The 17,544-nt window shown below is 42.0% G+C and overlaps 1 protein-coding gene across 7 annotated transcripts in view; it reads left to right on the top strand.

Moving 5' to 3' along the window:
* MRTFB (myocardin related transcription factor B) overlaps positions 1-17,544 on the top strand; it is a 263,949-nt gene that overhangs the window by 201,742 nt on the left and 44,663 nt on the right. For all 7 annotated transcript variants that reach the window (XM_066576199.1, XM_066576201.1, XM_066576205.1 and 4 more), the window contains 5 exons: positions 936-1,001; positions 3,243-3,298; positions 3,549-3,624; positions 9,111-9,272; positions 11,982-12,151. In XM_066576199.1, the coding sequence (XP_066432296.1) occupies positions 936-1,001; positions 3,243-3,298; positions 3,549-3,624; positions 9,111-9,272; positions 11,982-12,151 (530 nt within the window). The remainder of the gene's footprint in view (positions 1-935; positions 1,002-3,242; positions 3,299-3,548; positions 3,625-9,110; positions 9,273-11,981; positions 12,152-17,544) is intronic.

Raw genomic sequence — 17,544 nt, 5'->3', positions numbered from 1 at the left:
TTTAATTCATTTTAATAAACTTGGGGGGGAAAAACTGATTTATTAAAAAAAAAAAAAGCAACAACTAATCATCTTCCATTTCTATACATAATACCTATGAACACTGGAATACTGGGAACAATGGTCCCTATATTTAGTATCTCCTGTCATTAGCTGGTAATTTGGCCACTATGTTTATCACTTTTCATTGCTGAGCGCTGATCGTTACAACTCCCTCACTTCATTAGGGTTGAACTAACCAAGTGCCGGCCCAATCTCTGTACGTGCAGAGCGCTATACAGGGAGATTTACCACTAAAGTGGAGGACTTATATATAGGTCCTAGCTGTACGGTGCATCAACATTAGGACCTACTATATACAGATGGCGGACATGAAGGGGCGGATGAACATTTCTCCTATAATATGACCTGCATAAAACACGTTGAGGTTCCCCACATATTCCTATTTTGTATTGTTCTGTGTCTTGTAATGGCCGCAGCTAAGTGCTTACATAGAAGTAAATCCCATCCGCAATAGCAGGGAGCTGCACAGTTGCTAGGCCAGAGCTCTCCAACCTGTTGCTCTCCAGCATGCCCTGGCTGTCAGGGGTTGTGGTTCTGTTACAGCTGAAGGGCCACAGGGGTGTGATCGCTGTTCTGGGACATGATATGACTTTTTAACTTTGTGGTATTTTGCCGGTAAACTTTTTTTTTTTTTTTTAACTAGCAAAGTTTTGGGTCAGTATTTTATTGTTATGAGTTTTTTGTGTATTTTGTAAAGAAACCAACAAGGGTCTTTGCAGTACAGGGATTAGAGGAAACTCTCTGCTAAAGCTTGGTGTATAGTTTAGAATATACTTGGCATGGTATGGTCCAACATGATGTTACCCATTACTTAATGACTGGCAAGTGTGAGTCAGACTGTCTGTAACCGCGTCTCCTCCTCTGTTTTACAGTGCTTCAACTGCGTCTGCAACAAAGGCGAACAAGAGAACAACTTGTAGACCAGGGCATCATGCCACGTAAGTCATCCACATTACCCACCCAAAATCCATTAAAGGCAAAGTTTTGAGAAACTATAATGACCTTCTAGATAGACGTGCAAAGTCAATGAAATAATTCAACTCTATGGAAATGTTGGTACAAATACAGTATTGTTGCTGTATGATGGCGGTATCCGTAACTATAGAAACGTAGTCACGCAATTATTAGGAATAATGTCTCCCAACAAATGGAGAAAAAGATAGAAATAGCTTCTGTGTCCCATGTTAGAAGGCTATACTGATTACAGAAGTAGAGAGGCGGATTAAAGTACATACTGGAATGTTGACGCGTTTCAGACATTAAAGGGATTGCAGCTCTGCAGCCTAATATGATTATACCGCCTTACAATCTCATATCATAATAACCAGGATTCCGACAGAAGTTTATTTTCCAGTAACATAGAATAGTTAATGATTATTTTTGGTATTATGGCTATATTTGGGTCGGTTTAATTAAAGCAAATGACTATAAGTAAACGCGATTTATTTTATTAGTGGTTTTGGCTTCACATTGACTTATGTGCTGAAAATTAATTGCATATCCTATAAAACGTTGAGCTTATGATTAAAAGCAGGCTAGAAACAGCTAAATGTGAAACCCATTATAGCGTTGATCCGTTGTATCTTTTGTCTTTGGAATGTGGGTAAATGAATGGCATTGTTACAGGACATTCCTGCAGGCTTTTTTAGTTGGAGGAGACGGAGGGGAATTAGCTCTGCTCATCTGTATAAATTACCGCCCTCTGTTCCTTGATGTCTAGACTTCAAACTGTACCTTGATGACTAGACCGCATCGCTCGTCTTCTCATACGTGACCACTAGAGTACATGGCCTGAATGAAAAAGTTAGGCTCTTGCGGATACAAATTGTTCTAGCAAAAAGTGGCCAATCAGTCGTGTTTCGCTTCCATTTTCAAGCCTTCCGAGAGAAAATGAAAACCGTGGTCAACAATGACTGTCATACATCCTCCGTGTGGAGCAGGATCGGGACCGATCTCACTCTATACATAGTGGGTGCCGGCCGTCTGTACAGCTGACTCCCACCTTCAACAGCTGCGGTCACGCTAATTATGGCTATTGACCCTTTAAATGACTATGTCAATTCTGACAGTGGCATTTAAATGCCCTGATCAGTGTTTGGGGGTCCTGAACAGCCTCCTTGCAATGAGATTGTGATATGCTGTAGGGTTGGCATGAACAAATACCTATCAAGGTGGGCCTATGGCATGTCTTTATAGGCTGCCTGTCAGAATACAGTATAATGCAATACTATGGTATTGCATTATACTGTATGAGCGACCAAACAAATGGAAGTGCAAGGCTCCTTCTACTCCTATATGTGACTAAAGAAAAAGTGAAATAAAAATTGGAAAAAAGAGATGAGTTATTTTAAAAGTTCGGAAGAGAAACAAAAAATCGAGGGGGAAAAAAAAGTCAAGTACTTGAGGGGTTAAATGAGCAAATCTGAATTTACTAGATTATTTCTCATTGACTTCTATAGCAATTGGCTCACAATGTAATAAAGCTATAGTTATATCAATAGTTTCTATTATACCTAGTAGAAGGGTGCGTTGTTGGCGTTGCTCCCTTCTTCTGCCAGCGTTTCTTTTAGTACAGTGGTCTTCTACCTCTAGGTGTTGTGAAACTACACCATTTTGCGTGGCCTGAGATACTGTGGACCACCAATGTTTGGGAACCACTATTTTTGAGCAATGTTTTTCAATATTTCTAAGCCAAGTACCGCCTATTCAAACTAATCCTATCAATACACATTAAAAGCACGACATGAGGAAAGTAAGGGCACCCCTTAGGCATATGGCAGGTACATGTACAGCAGAAATATACACCAGGTCCGATTTGGCGTTCATTTCTGGTATAATTTACTCCAGTTTGTGGCATAAATTCTACATAAATGTGTCAGTCCGCAGCGGCCACCCCTCTGCCCCCACATACCCACACAATTTTTCTTTGGCACATGCAGAACAAGCCACAAGAAATTGCAGAAACTGGCGTAAAAGTTTTTATGAATGTCCCCCATAGTTTAGGGATGATAGCTGACCATGGCCTAATATATGAATGTCTTTTCTCTATCGAGGAGTTTAAATTGATTGTCTCCACATATGGCTTTTGTCAGTTTTGTCCTTTGTATATGTATACACCAACCTTGTATTTTTTTCTTCCGCTCCTTGCCAAAGCTAACATTTTCTTCTCTCGTTTTCAGCTTTAAAAAGCCCTGCCGCCTTTCACGAGCAGATCAAAAGCTTGGAGCGTGCCAGGGTAAGACTTAATGCTTAATATATGAGAAATAGAAATCTCACAAGTGAATCAACACTTAAAAAATGATGTTGAAGACATGCTAAAAATATCTTGTAAAGAACATTAGTGGTTAGCCAAAAATCTGAACTCGAAGCAAAAAAGATAGTCGTCTGCTTCGGCGATGGGAGCGTCCAGCCGTTCATGTACACGAAGAAAGAACTTGTTGTACATTGTACTTGGGTTATTATTTCTTGTCTTACCTTATGTGCAGACTGAGAACTTCCTGAAGCACAAGATACGGAGTCGTCCTGAGCGGTCAGAGCTTGTGAGGATGCACATCTTAGAAGGTAAGAAGTAGTACTAATGGTCTACATCATATTGTCCACGGTGACCAACATGTCTGCACATAAAACTCTACCTTATGCTATGCGGGACTGATTCTGCTGATTCTTTACATTTCTGGCACAGACTCATTACTTGCTGTCCCATAAAATGTAACTCTTACTAAAGTATGAATAGCTTCAAAAAGTCCCAGTACAAAATAAAAAATAATCGGGTGCTAGGCTGGCTATGGAGGATCACCTTGGGGGTAGTAAGTGCTGTGTCTCACCCTACTGAACTAGCCCCGGTATCTACAACACAGTACAATGCAATACTATGGTATTGCATTATACTGTATGAGTGATCAAACGGCCGTAAGTGCAAGGATTCTTTTATTCCCTCAAGGAACTAAAAAAAGTGAAATGAAAATTGAAAAAAAAAAAAGAGATGAGTGTTACGATTTTGTAAAAGTTGGGCGGAGAAACAAAAAATCGAGGAAAACAAGCCCTTAAGCGGTTAAATGAGCAAATCTGAATTTACAAAATTATTTCTCACTGACTTCTATTCTATAGCAATTGACTCACAATGTAATAAAACTATAGTTGTATCACTATTTGCTGCTATACATAGTAGAAGGGTGCCCCGAAAAAAGGGACCTATCACTGGAAGCTTTCCCTCACTTGCCGCTATCCTCCGGTCCCTTCATGGCTCATTCCAATAAATTGCCAAGGGATAAGTGGAATAACTAATGAGTATTTAGGAGGTAACATTAAGGGCTCCTTCATACGAGCATATGCGTTTTTACGGTCGCCAGCAAAGGAGTCTATGGGAGCCCACGGCGTATATCAGTCGAAAGATAGAGCAAGACCTATCCTATCTGGCAGCGTATAAATTCGGTCGCCGATTTTAGTCGCGTATGTGCTATTTTTTCCAGCGCTACGTTTTTACGCGACTAAAAATCTGTCATCTGAACGAATATATTGGAAGCCGATGCTTTAGATGGTCGCCATTTTCGGCCAACATAAAAACGTGACTAAGTGGCCGCGTAAAAATGCTTGTGGGAATAAAGCCTAAAGAAGGTTAAAGGTTTAAGTTGTTGGTCATGTGGAATGGCAGCATGTCTGCTCTTGAATATCTTTACCCAACAGCTCTATATGTTTTTATAACTTACTGTGTGATGTTAAATAGTCTTGTATCAAAAAGACAAACATATTACTAGTATTATTAGTAGGTAATACCTTTATAGGCTAACCAGAAAAATTATGAAGAGGCCTAAGTAGCTTCAAAAGCGTGCTAATACAACTCTTTGGTTAACCAATAATGGTATCATCTCTATAATACTTTGGTCTTTTTTTATACTATTTAAGGCTTAAAACTCATTTAGACACAACGATTATCGCTCAAGATTCACTCAAAAGCCGTCTTTTGAGCGATAATCGTTGTGTGTAACTGCACTGACATCATGCATTTTTCGTTATCCCGTCACTCATCGTTGTCTTTCAGCGTGCTGTAAGATGACGATTAGCCTTATCAGTGATTCACAGCGGGATACAGCTGATACTATTGTTTCAGCTGTATCCTGCTCCCTGATCACAGGCTGAGTATGAAGAACACCGCGGTCCAGCTTTGTACTCCATACTCCGCTCCCAGCACTTGGCTGTATAACAGCCGGGCGCTCCAAGCAGAGAACAGCTGGATGCAGAAGATAAGGGAGGACACCCCGCTTGTCTTTTGCATCCTCCACTCCAAGCGCTCGGCTGTATAACAGCCAGGCGCTCTGTGCAGAAAACAGCTGGATACAGAAGGCAAGCAGGGACACCTCGCTTATCTTCTGCATCCTCCGCTGGCAGCGCAATGTGATCACTCATCTTGACCGTTCATCTTGTGCTGTAAATGACACGATTATCACTCAAAAGTCACTTGAACGACATCTTTTGAGTGATAATCGTTGTGTCTAAATGGGCCTTTACCTTTTTAAGACTACTTCACATCACACGTTTTTCTGGCTGAAACACTATTTGTGTTCTATAACTTTTCTATTGCTAAACTATTTTTAAAATTTTCAGCCACTTCTGTTCTTTGCTAGAAATATATGATGTCACAATATGGACTTTTATAGCCTTAAGCCGGTTATTATAAGATTCTTTGAATAGTTGCTGTACAGACAACTACCTTCTATATCCCTCATTCAGCTAAGTACCTCATTTCCATAGTGACAAAGATGTAAGGGGCTACCAGACACCTCTGCTGCGGCTTGTGTAATGGGAAACAGTGGGGTGTGCTGGTTTAAAATTAGGCTCATCCTATTAACGACTGACCATCCCCATGACATGGGCGACAATGCTTTCCCCATATGACCACACTTTATGCTACGTTGTGATTCAGCCCTACTTTTGAAACTACTTGTGAATAAACTTAATTAAAACCCCTTGAAGTAGTATATGGTTTTTGAATTAAAAAATAGCACTGCAAATGAAAAATATGCCTATAATCATTCCTACCAGAACCCCAAAGTTGGCTAATCTTGTCAGACACCTACTGCGGCCCTAACATTTCGGGGCATGGGGTGTAGCTAAACTGTGTATGCCAGATCCAAGCACTCTCAAAGGGTCCCTAATCATCATCGTATGGATAAATAATACATTTGTAATTATACACGCAGACTTCGCTGATCCCTTTTGGTTTTATGTGTCTGTGTTGTATGTAGAAGCTTAGAACCGACTGTTCTTTGCTATTGTGAATTGTACAGATGGTGTTTTTTTCATTGTGGCTTATGTATAGAAATAATGAGATTAAGACAGCAAGTTCCATGCAGATGGGGAAGCATTGGTGTGTCGATGAGTCACGATTGGCTGGTTTGATCATAATCCTATAATTTGTTCCTACTATATTCAGCCAGCATGTGGCACGGTAAGTGTACGAAGGCGCCGTCAACAAGTTCCTCTACGGAGCCAGTTATGTTAGAGGAGTAGGCATAATTACGATGAAGCGCTCACGTTCTATTAGATAATCTCATTGTACAAGAAAATTGGGCTTATTACTTTTTTTTTCTTTTTCACGAAGCTGGTCTCGTCCGTTGCCCTTCAGCATCAGAGAGGTTTTAGTGAATTCTGCATTTCATCATCAGATTGGGTCTCTATTCTGTGCTGCTGGAACAAGCAACTTTTCATAATTATAATCCTTAAATTCTGCCTCACAGGTATAATAATTCTATTGTCAGGCGACATAAAATGACTTAACGGCTGCAGACTGGATCATCAGGTCTGGTGGGTCGTAAAACTCTATCACATGACAAGTGTGCAAATAAGGCACAGCTATTGTTTAAAAAGCCCTATGAATCTCCCATGCAGCTGTTGTCTTAGGTTGATGGTAATTGGTACATCACTAGTACAGCCTCCAGGTTAGATACACTATACCCTGGACTGCTCCGCAATTAATAAGTTTTAGGGTAAGTTGCTGTCTTGAAGAAGAAGAAAAATAGTACCACTTAAAGGGGTTGTCAACTTCAGAAAACCCATTTTAGGGAATTCTGAGTTAACCCTTTCCAATCCACTGTCTGACCTGTGAAGACATTATGATTTAAGGCTGTACAGCTCCGATGTTGGAAGACGTCCGTCGGGGTTCTGTTACTGTATATTTCCAGCCTCTCTGCTGTCGGAGCCTATCCAACGTGTCACCTCATGCAGTACTGGCTTTAGCCAGCATATAGCGCCGTTGTATAGCGGCAGAAAAAGAGTAAGCCCCCTAGGAAAACGAGGATACAAATTGGACTGCAAAGGGTTAATACAAGGGGTTTTTAGGACCCTCATCTCTTGTTCCGAGTGGAGAACTGTTCAAGCATATTTCGCACCGGAGGACCTGTCTTGTCTTGCATCACACAGACGGCCCGTTGATTTGAATAGGCAGTGTGTAATGTTAAATTTCCCCTGTGGTGGCGCTTCAAGGAAACTGAATACTAAGGCAGTTTTCACATGTGGAGCGGAGATTCCGCTGAAAATCCGCAGTGCAAAATCTGTACTAGTTTATGCGGAATTCATCACCTCATTTGAAGAGGTGGAATCCGCTATAATTGACATGCTGCGGATCCAGAAGATTCACCGTCGATTTTGGATGGATTTTTCCTGCAGCATGTGGATGTGATTTTGAAAATCTCATCCGCTTTACTGCTGCTGTAAATGCTGCAGATTTTCCATGCCGAGAATCTGGATGGCAAATCCACCCCATGCAAACAGCTAATGACTGTGGGTCCCAGCAAAGAAACACTTGTGATCATCTTCTTGTCAAGGGACCCTTCTAACAAGTAAGGATTGTTTAATAACGGAGAACCCCTTTAAATATAACGGCATATGAGACAATAAAAATCTCCATGAATTGTACATAAATGGAGTTTTATCACAAAGAACATTTGCGGGATCCTACTATATCGTGAATGTTTCAAACTGGGGTTTTTTTTTTTTTTTTTTATACCTTCTGCTTGTTTTTGCTCTTCCCAATACTATCTACAGACCTTGTTATACTTTAGGTGAAATACAGTAGAGTTTGGATATTGTATTTCCAGGAGTATTGTATTACTCTTTATATTAGGGGCCGGTTACATTATTCCTGGAGGCGGATTTTTTTCTTCTAAGTAACCATTCAAATATAAATCTATAGACCCCTATACTCTATAATCTATAGACCTCCCGAAAACGTAGGAGGTTGCTGGAAACCTTGGCTTCTCGGATTTGTCCAGCTCGGATTTAGAATAGCCTACGACATTTCTTATTTGTGGGTATTATAATACAGTGCAGACATCCATGATCTCTAGTGTGGAAGCCCACCATCCAAAATATGTTGGAAAGCAGTTTTTTTGATGCACACAGAAACAGCATATATGTTTCTTGCTGCTTTCACCCCCAGAAAGTCAAATCTCACCCATTAGAACTAAACGTGTTGTTTTTATTTGCAGAGACTTTGTATCCACTACAGAAAGCAAGAAATTGTCACCTCCCAGACATAGATATTTGGCCAGTCACAATCCTATGACTTGACATACGTGTACTCTTGATGGTTTCCATGATGTTCCAGAACCTTATTGAGCTTTATGTATCAAAACTAGATACATAGAAAAGGTCCCTGTTGCCCATAGAAGTCATCATTAATCTCTACATGAAATCTGATTTACTGGTTTGTTACGTTTGGGCAGAAATGTCACTTTACCCTGATCAGTTTTTCTTCTTGAGCCTATTGTATACTAGAACTAGAATTCTATAGTCTGATTTCTATTTCTTCCTTTCAGCCCGTAGAGCAGATATTCTGTACACAGAAGTGAACCGTCTGCTTGCTGGGGAGTTAATCATTTCTAAATGAACAATTGGCAATTGTCCGTGTAATACACAATGGTTTTAGTCACCTAACATCTCAGTTAATACACAATGGTTTTAGTCACCTAACATCTCAGTCACTGTTTGCCAATACTTTTACTGTGTGTCCAGTGAGAGAGCTAACAATATGTACTTCTCCCTATGTACAGAGACCCATGCCGAGCCATCCCTGCAGGCCACGCAGATGAAACTAAAGAGGGCACGACTGGCAGATGATCTCAATGAAAAGATTGCTCAAAGACCTGGACCACTGGAGTTGGTTGAAAAGAACATTCTTCCCGTGGACTCTAGCGTTAAGGAGGCTATTAAAGGCATGTAGTGACAACACAAAGCCTGACGAGTTCTGCCATACCGGGAGAAATTACCTTTTTTGCTTTGACGAAGGATAAGGCTCTGTTCAGACTCGTATTTACTCTACATCCTGGGGCCAAACCATAGGATTTCATTAGTCCAAACAGAGATCTAGTTTCCAGTCCTTTCCTACAGAATAGTCTAGTTGAGAGTTGATTACCATCTTCAAGATCTCACCATTATATAGTCCGATTTCATTCCTGTTCACCCACATTTCAAATTCATTCATTCTGACTGCTAGTGGATCACTATGAAATGGTGATGAAGATGGGTATTCTTGCACTACACATCGTTCTGTTGAAGGGACGTTCCGGTGTCTATATAATTTAGGCTGCTTTCACACCAGTGTTTGGGCTCAGTTCAGGGTTTCAATCTCTCTGCTCGGTTTTTGGAGAAAGAAACTAAAATGGGGAAAAAAAGCATTCGTTTTCTGCCTTGTTGATTTCAGTGGGATGTAAAAAAACAGAAAACGGACGAAAAGACTTCTGTTTGTTTCCATTGCGTTGGGATGGGAGGATATGGTAGTCTGCAGCATTATTTATCCATCCAAATAAAAGAAGCCTCCGTTTGTTTTATGGGTTTTTTGTTTGTTTTTAAACCCCATTGCAATAAATGGGGGAAAAACTGATCCGTACTTTCCATTTTATTTCAGTTTCTCTCCTTCAAGAACTGAGCAGTCAGAAATCCTGAATTGATAACTAACGCAGGTGTAAAGGCAACCTAAGATGAACATCAGCTGAACCCACTGATTTCTGTAGGACTGGCCAACCATCGAATGTGTATGATGTGTCCTGACTCTTGCCCAATAACATGCTTAAATGGGTTGTACCAAGATTATAGATCATTCCCTATCTACATGACAGGGAATAACTAGCTGATCAGTTGGGGTCTCACTGCTGAGACCCACGCCAATCTCAGGAATAGTGGTCCCGTGCCCCCCTCTGCCTGTCACTGTGGGGGGTCACTTCTACCACCGCAGTGACTCAGAATGAATGAAGTGCTGGCCAACCATGCGAGATCGGTTCTCCACTCATTTTAATCTTTTCTTCTTAGAGAGAGCACCTAGATGGCGAGTGAGGAGACTCAAAAGGCCATTCATGCTTCTCTGGGCCATATGCAAATAAGGGAGATGGAATAATACCTCCACAGTGCCACCTATTGGAAGGCAGCATTCATTCAAGCCAAAGTCAGACTCTTTATACAAGCCTTGTAACAATGACTGGGAATTAAAATCAAAGCCAGACTCCATGTACAGACAGCTGTTTCAGGGTGTTTGCCCTTCATCAGTGTACAGTAGGAGTCTGGCTTTGCTACTGAGAGGCCTAGGATGGGGGTTTTAATTCCCAGTCATTGTTACAAGGCTTTTCTATAAAGCGTCTGACTTTGACATTAAGGAATGCTGCCTTCCAATAGGTGGCACTGCAGAGGTATTGCTCCATCTCCCTTGTATTCATTTTAATGGGACTGATGGAAATACCCAAGTCCCTACCGCTCAGGTATCTCCGCAGTCCCATTGAAAATGAATAGAGCGTCAGCACACTTGTGTAACCAGCGCTTCATTTATTCTCCTCTTTACAGTGAGGGGTGCAGTTACCCTGTACTGAGGAGGATGGGGGACAGTGAACCCCATTCTTGAGATGGGCAGGGGTTTTAGGGGTGAGATATGCAAATTATTCCCTATCCTGTGGATATCCTTGTAATCCTGCTACTACCCCTTTACGTATATGGGTTGGAAGGAATAGCTGTCAGCAGAACAAGCTTCTGGGTGACTGCTGTCTAAGGTGTATGAGCACCATTAGGACTAAGGTAGCCATATATTCTGTGGTTGGTATTAGCCTGGCCAAGCGTGGCTTGATTTTGCAGATGACCTCCAGCATATATGATGGTTGGCCAACATTTAATATTTACTACAATCCATGAACTTCTAGTTCCACAGTCCTGTACACCGCAGCTCATGCACATCTGAAAAGTAGCGAGGGAAGATGTGATTGAGATATAGGAAGCCGCCCAACGTGCCATAGAGGTATCGCTGAGAGTCGTTGTCAGATTTATGGCTTGCACACTGTGCATATGGTTTCCTCAAGGCAACATTGCGCCGCGGAAACAGCCATCCGGCATCCAGTAACTGGGAGAAGGAAAGCTGTACTGGCCAAGGAAAGTGACAGGCAGAAGGCATGTAGTGAAACCTGATCAAAGACAGAGCAACTGTTAGGATGATGGGCAGAGTACGAATGGCGTACCTTGGTTTGACCCCTTATCTCATGCTAGATCTGAGGCAACGCTTGAATGTAGCATAATCCAGGTAAAGCCCCTATATGAGGTTGGCATTTACATCAGCATTTTTGCAGGAGATTTTTCTTTTTTTTTCTGAAAATGTACAAATGGAGCTGTCATTTAGACAAATAACCAGACCAGATGTCTGCACATGGATTTTGAGGGGCTTCGAGTAATGCTACAGATACTTGAGCAGGCCTTGCAGCCCTGACCTGACTTAGATCCTGACCAAAAGTGTAATTTATTATAACGGACAATGTGTGATTATTATATATCATATATAGAATATTAGATGATAAACTAAGCAGCTAGATAGTGCTAGGTAGGTAAGTCGCCATATTCTGACTCTTCAGTGCTGGATAGGTAGGTAAGTGACACATCTTGTCGTCTTGCAGTTGGCCAGACGGATTATCCTGAAAACACAGATGCTTTCTCATTTGATGAGGACAGCGATGCCTTCTCACCAGAACAGCCAGCAAGCCAAGAATCTCAGGGATCAGCAGCTTCTCCTGGAGAGATCAAGCCCAGCGAGGCCGCCTCGCCTGCACCCAACATTACTATTCAGGTATAACAACCCTTGCTGTGTTTTCTAGGACTTTGTAGATTTCATACTTGTGTTGACCCCAGTCTGTATTTTGCATGGAGAAGATTTGGCCTAGTGTGTCCTTGTACAGGGGCGTAACTATAGGGGAAGGCTGTAGTTGTTCCTAGACCTTGAAGCTATAGGAGGCCCGAAAGAGCAGTTTACCCCATTTTATGTAGATTTTGTCCACATGGGGTAAATCCGTCTAAGAATTTTCCAACACAGATTTCAATTGAACATCCGCAGCAGGAAGCAGCGTGGTTGCCGTGGATGTTTTGAGGCCAATTGGGATGTGTTTCTGCCATGGATCCGCACATAGGTTTAAGGCCTGTCCTATGCAGATTGGATGCAGAAACCACATCAAGAACTGACCTTTCACTCCTATTTTTCAAATATCTGACGATGGCGCGGATTCTCAATCAGGTGAATGGGACAATTAGCCTGTGTGCATTTTCTGTGGAATCGGCAGCAAGAATCCACCATGTTAACGTACCCTTAAACGAAATCCGTTTTACTGGGTGTGGGCTCATTAACACAGTCATATGCAGTTTCGATCGGTCCAGGTCCAGTCAGGTCCAGCATAACACTGTGTATGAGTTTTTCGTGCATTGTGCTCTAGGAGCTGTTCCACCATTGCATTTGGGCGATCTGGACACTGGGCTACCAAAGATCTCCATGTGTATGAGACCTTGCAAACCGTCATCAAAAGTTTGCAGTTAGGGGGAAAAAACAATACAAATACAATCTGTCTGATATTTTTTCCCTAAGTGTGTCTGTAGGTATTTGGCAGCCACTTATCTCCCCGCAATGTGGATGTTGCCTTGAACAAGCATGTTCGTGACGCCGTCAGTAGACGGCTGATATAAGTCTGTCTGCCGTTTTTTTTTGGAAGCATCTTCTAGTAACGTCACAATAGCCCATAAACGTCTTGTATATTAAAGCCGGGGTTTACACTTAGATCATGTGGATTACTTCGCTTTTTACACAACTTCTTGGCCGGGAAGAAATCTGCGTGGTTAAGCAACAGATTTATTTGACTGAAACTGAAGCTTCCACACATTTGAAAAAGTATTGAGCAATTTCAGCAAGTTTAGCAGAGCTGCGCGGGACACCGCTGACGTGTGCATTACTGAATACTCCAGCATCAGCTGGAATCGGCTGCAGCTCGTATAAACTGGCGTTACAAGAAGCAGATTCCCCCTCCTGTCTGCGGGAGGACTACTCTAGAGGGATAGAAGCGTGGAGCGGGTAATGTTCCGATATTACGGAGAAGATCTCCAGGCACATTAATAAGTATACACAACCAAATACCGATACTTATAAGGATGCACAAAGAGTTCCAGAACGGAGCATTGATTGAAAGAGGAAGCTTACCATTCATAACTTCAATAAACAATTGTCCGCGATTTTCCCCTGGAAAGATTGAGCCTTTTTATTGCCTTCAGAAACCAAGACGTCATAAGTGCTCCTCGTTTATGTCGGCTGCTAATTGTCAGCCTGTCTCTCCCACTAGATATGTGTAATAAATAGGTCATTTATACCCAGTACTTGGGATTCCCTGGCTTGGGGATGCAGCCAGCGTCTAACGAACATGTCACAGTTGCTATATACATTTATCTATATGCTTATATCACCATGAAGTGAGAAAGTACATTGTAATGAATACAGTATGTCGAAGACATCTGCAAAAACTATTATATCCTTCATCTAATCATAGGAACGCAATAATTGAAAAATCTCCTTATGAGATATCTGTATAGTTTAGGCTTTGTTCAGAGTCACAGATATGGTGCAAAATCACGAAAATAGAGCAGCATGCTGCGCCATTTTGTCAGTTAAAATACAGCGTGGCATGCCGGAAGCCATTATAGTCAGTGAGGTTCATCAAGTACTGTTGAGCTCATTTAATCCTTTCCTGCCCATGATATATATATATATATATATATATAATCATGAGTGAGAGGGGGTTAGTGCAGAATGTCATGCATATCCATGCCGTCCGCATTAGGAGCTGGCGGTGACTAACAGCTGGCGTTCCGTGCAGCATGCGTGGATCGGCAAGAACATCGATTGTGTCATGTATGTGCCAAATACTTTTTTCATTCACCATTTTTGTTGCTCTCAAAAAAACTAATAAAAGCGTTCAAAAGCGTCACAACTATCCCAAAATGATACCAATAAAAACTACAGCCTGTCACCCAAAAAAACAAGCCCTTACTTTGCTCTATCCATGGAAAAACGAGAAAAGTTATTGGCTTTTGAATGCAGCGAAGCAAATAAAAATAAATTACCAAAAAATATTATTATTATGCAATAAATAAAAAATAAATTACCAAAAAATGTTCTTATTATGCAAAGTGGAAAAAAGTTAAAATAATATATATAACCAACCCACAGGGGAAAAGTCATAATGTCATTTACTGCACATAGAGAATGCAGTAAAAAATGGCAGTATTGATGTGTTTTTTCATCCTGCCCCTCCCCCCCCTCCAAAAAAAATTAAAAGATGCACAATACATTATAAAAATGGCTGCGGCTCTTGAAAAGTGGAGATTAGAATCTTTAAAAAAATTGGTGCGTCTTTAGGTCCGAACCTGGCATGTGTGACCATGGCTCCGTTCTATGGGATGGAAGGTGATCTCCACCTGTCCATTCTGATAGGGCATTCTGGTGCATCGGCCTTGTGATCGTTGGGGGGCCTACCTGTGGGATCCACAGCGATCCAACATTTATCCCATAGGGTCCTTCAAGAGGTGTCCATTCTTGTTTTAAGAAACAGACAGACACATCGTTGGCTCCTTTAGAGGAACATCGTTCAGTCTTTGACATTCGCTGTTTAAACCGTATGATCAGTGAACGAGCCGACAGATGTCTGAGTTTTGACTGTATTGTCTGTATACGGAATATATAGGCGCTATAGAAGTAACAGGAAGTAAATACAAATAGATGGTCCCGGTGGTTTCTAAGAATGATAGGTGCTGCATTACCAGATGTGCCCCTGTTTTATGGCCTAATGTAAGGCAGTAATGATGACAGTAAAACACAAACATTAGTATGAAGAAGCTGAGATGCAAATTTAGTCGTGGTATTTCGGATGGAGTGATGGGCTCAACGCTTAGCATACCCTATGAAAAATCACCAGCTGCCGGTAATAGTCACGGTAATGGCTCCAATCACATTTTAATTAGAACAGTAAACACACGGCATGGGTTGTGGATCAGACATCCAGCGGGGAGCTTTCATCGGGCCACAATGGGTGCTTTTTTGTCTTTAGAATTAATAAATTGTAATGTTCTCCAAGGGATTAATTAGCGGCATTGTGTGTTCTATTCAGATGTGTCAGTCATGAGGAATGTCTCTCTTGGAATCTCTGTGAAAATAAACTGTCTCATTTAAGTGGAGAACAATTGGCTGCGGTCTCTTACCTCACTGACCTCACATTCACGCACAACCCGTTTGGGGATTATAAATGAAGAGACGGGTGGAGGTTGGGGCGCCAAGTCTGAACAACACGAAACCTCTTCTTAGAGGAAATGTATGACAGTATCGGTGAGCAATTAGAGGACGTCGGGCTGAATGCACCCTGATAACAGTGAGGGTGAGGAGGTTGCCCCAAAACTTGTCAACACAGAGAAGTTTGGGTAACACTAAGCTGTAAGTTTGAACCTAAATATCTAGGTCGTCATTGCTGTTGTGGATAGACCTGTGAGCGCAGCTGTTTGATGGATGGGTTGAGGCTCTGGTTAAATATTAATTCTTAAAGCTAATAAGGCAGCTGGTGAACGGGTTAATGTCACTGCTACCATGCTGCTTATCCCTTTTTTCTGTTAGCTCAGTACATTAGCATTGTGTTAAAAAGAGGAAATGGAGCAGGGAGGCTTAGGCCGGTTTCATGTCTGCATTGGAAGCTCCGGTCAAACATTGCGTCGCACATCCGGCTGAAAAAAAGTCCCAGAGCCGGGCAGACCCCATTATAGTCAATGGGGTCGCCCGCTGCTGTTTAGTTCTGTTCAGAGACTGAAACATTCGGCCGTGGGGATTCCCCTTTCCTGCTCTGCAAATGGAGCAGAAAAGCAGAATCCCTGCCGCAGGTGTAAAACCGCCCTTATCTGTACTGGACCTACAACTATATTTCTTACGGCTATATTAATCAGACTTTTGTAAAGCTCCCTCTTTCACCTAGGTGCCTGTATTTACAGCAGTTACTGCACTTGTCATTCTAAGATTAGTTACAGCAGATGACGGGTTTTCAGAGATATATAGTTCAGTTACTAATAACATTTTTAAAGTTACAGCCAAATGGGTCGAAAAAGAAAAACTTGTACTTGCCCTCCTCAGCAATCCAGCACTGTAGCCCCACGATTCTCCCGGTCTCTGTTAACATGGGAAGTCAAGTCACCGCTGCCTACGGTCACCGTTCTAAACTCCTGCCACCATGGCGCCCAGGATGTGAGTGCTGATTCAGGAGAACAGCTGGTGATACTGTAGCCTCTGATTGGCAGGCAGTGGTCACCTGACTTCCGCTGTCAACAGAGACCAGAAGAATCACGGAGCTGGATCGCTGGGGCTGAGGATGGTAAGTACCGATTTGTATTATCCTTTTAACCCATTTGGCTGTCATTTAAAAAAGTTATTTGTAAGCAGACAACCCCATAAAAAAAACAGGACAGAAAAGATGTGGAATAAACAAAAAGCTGCACTCTCCTTCCAGTGAGGCTCCCCTCCCCCTTCTCCGCCCCCTTCCTACCAAACAAATCATCCAGCATTGTCACCCTGGTCCTCGTCAGTCCAGTCCCAGAAATAACTGCAGTGGTCACGTGGCACTCATCATACACAGCTGCTGGGGCCAGTGAATGTCTGAGCTGTGAATGGCATGCAACCGGTGCAGTGCCTTTCAGGATCGGACTTGCATGGTCTTCGGTGGTGGTGCATGATTGGGTGCAAGATATTGGGAAGTGAAAGTGAATTTTTTTCCTTTATTTTACACCTTAATTTGCCCTTTGTATTTTTTTCTTTAATCTCAGGAAAACCCCTTTAACTTTCATATTACCAGATTTTCCAGCACAGTGCATTTGTTCATTCAGACTTTTTTCCTCATCAGTGCTACTGAAATGGTTATTTTTTTATTTCCGATGACTATTAAGCAAGCATACTCCAAGGGCTGGTCAAATCCTAGTACCCTGTTAGCGCTGCGTGCCTATAAATGTGCTACCGACGTCTTACATTTCACTGTGGTCGTCATTGTCTATGATGGGTCTTATTGATAGGCTACTGAAAGTCGATATTGGTTTCTGCACTAGTCCTTAAGGCCCATTTACACGGAGCGATAATCGCTCAAAAATCGCTCAAACAACAGTTTAAGTGACAGCTTTGAG

The sequence above is a fragment of the Eleutherodactylus coqui genome, chromosome 8 (assembly GCF_035609145.1).
Source record: "Eleutherodactylus coqui strain aEleCoq1 chromosome 8, aEleCoq1.hap1, whole genome shotgun sequence".
NCBI classification, from domain to species: domain Eukaryota; kingdom Metazoa; phylum Chordata; class Amphibia; order Anura; family Eleutherodactylidae; genus Eleutherodactylus; species Eleutherodactylus coqui.
This window is presented reverse-complemented; position numbering and strand designations above follow the sequence as displayed.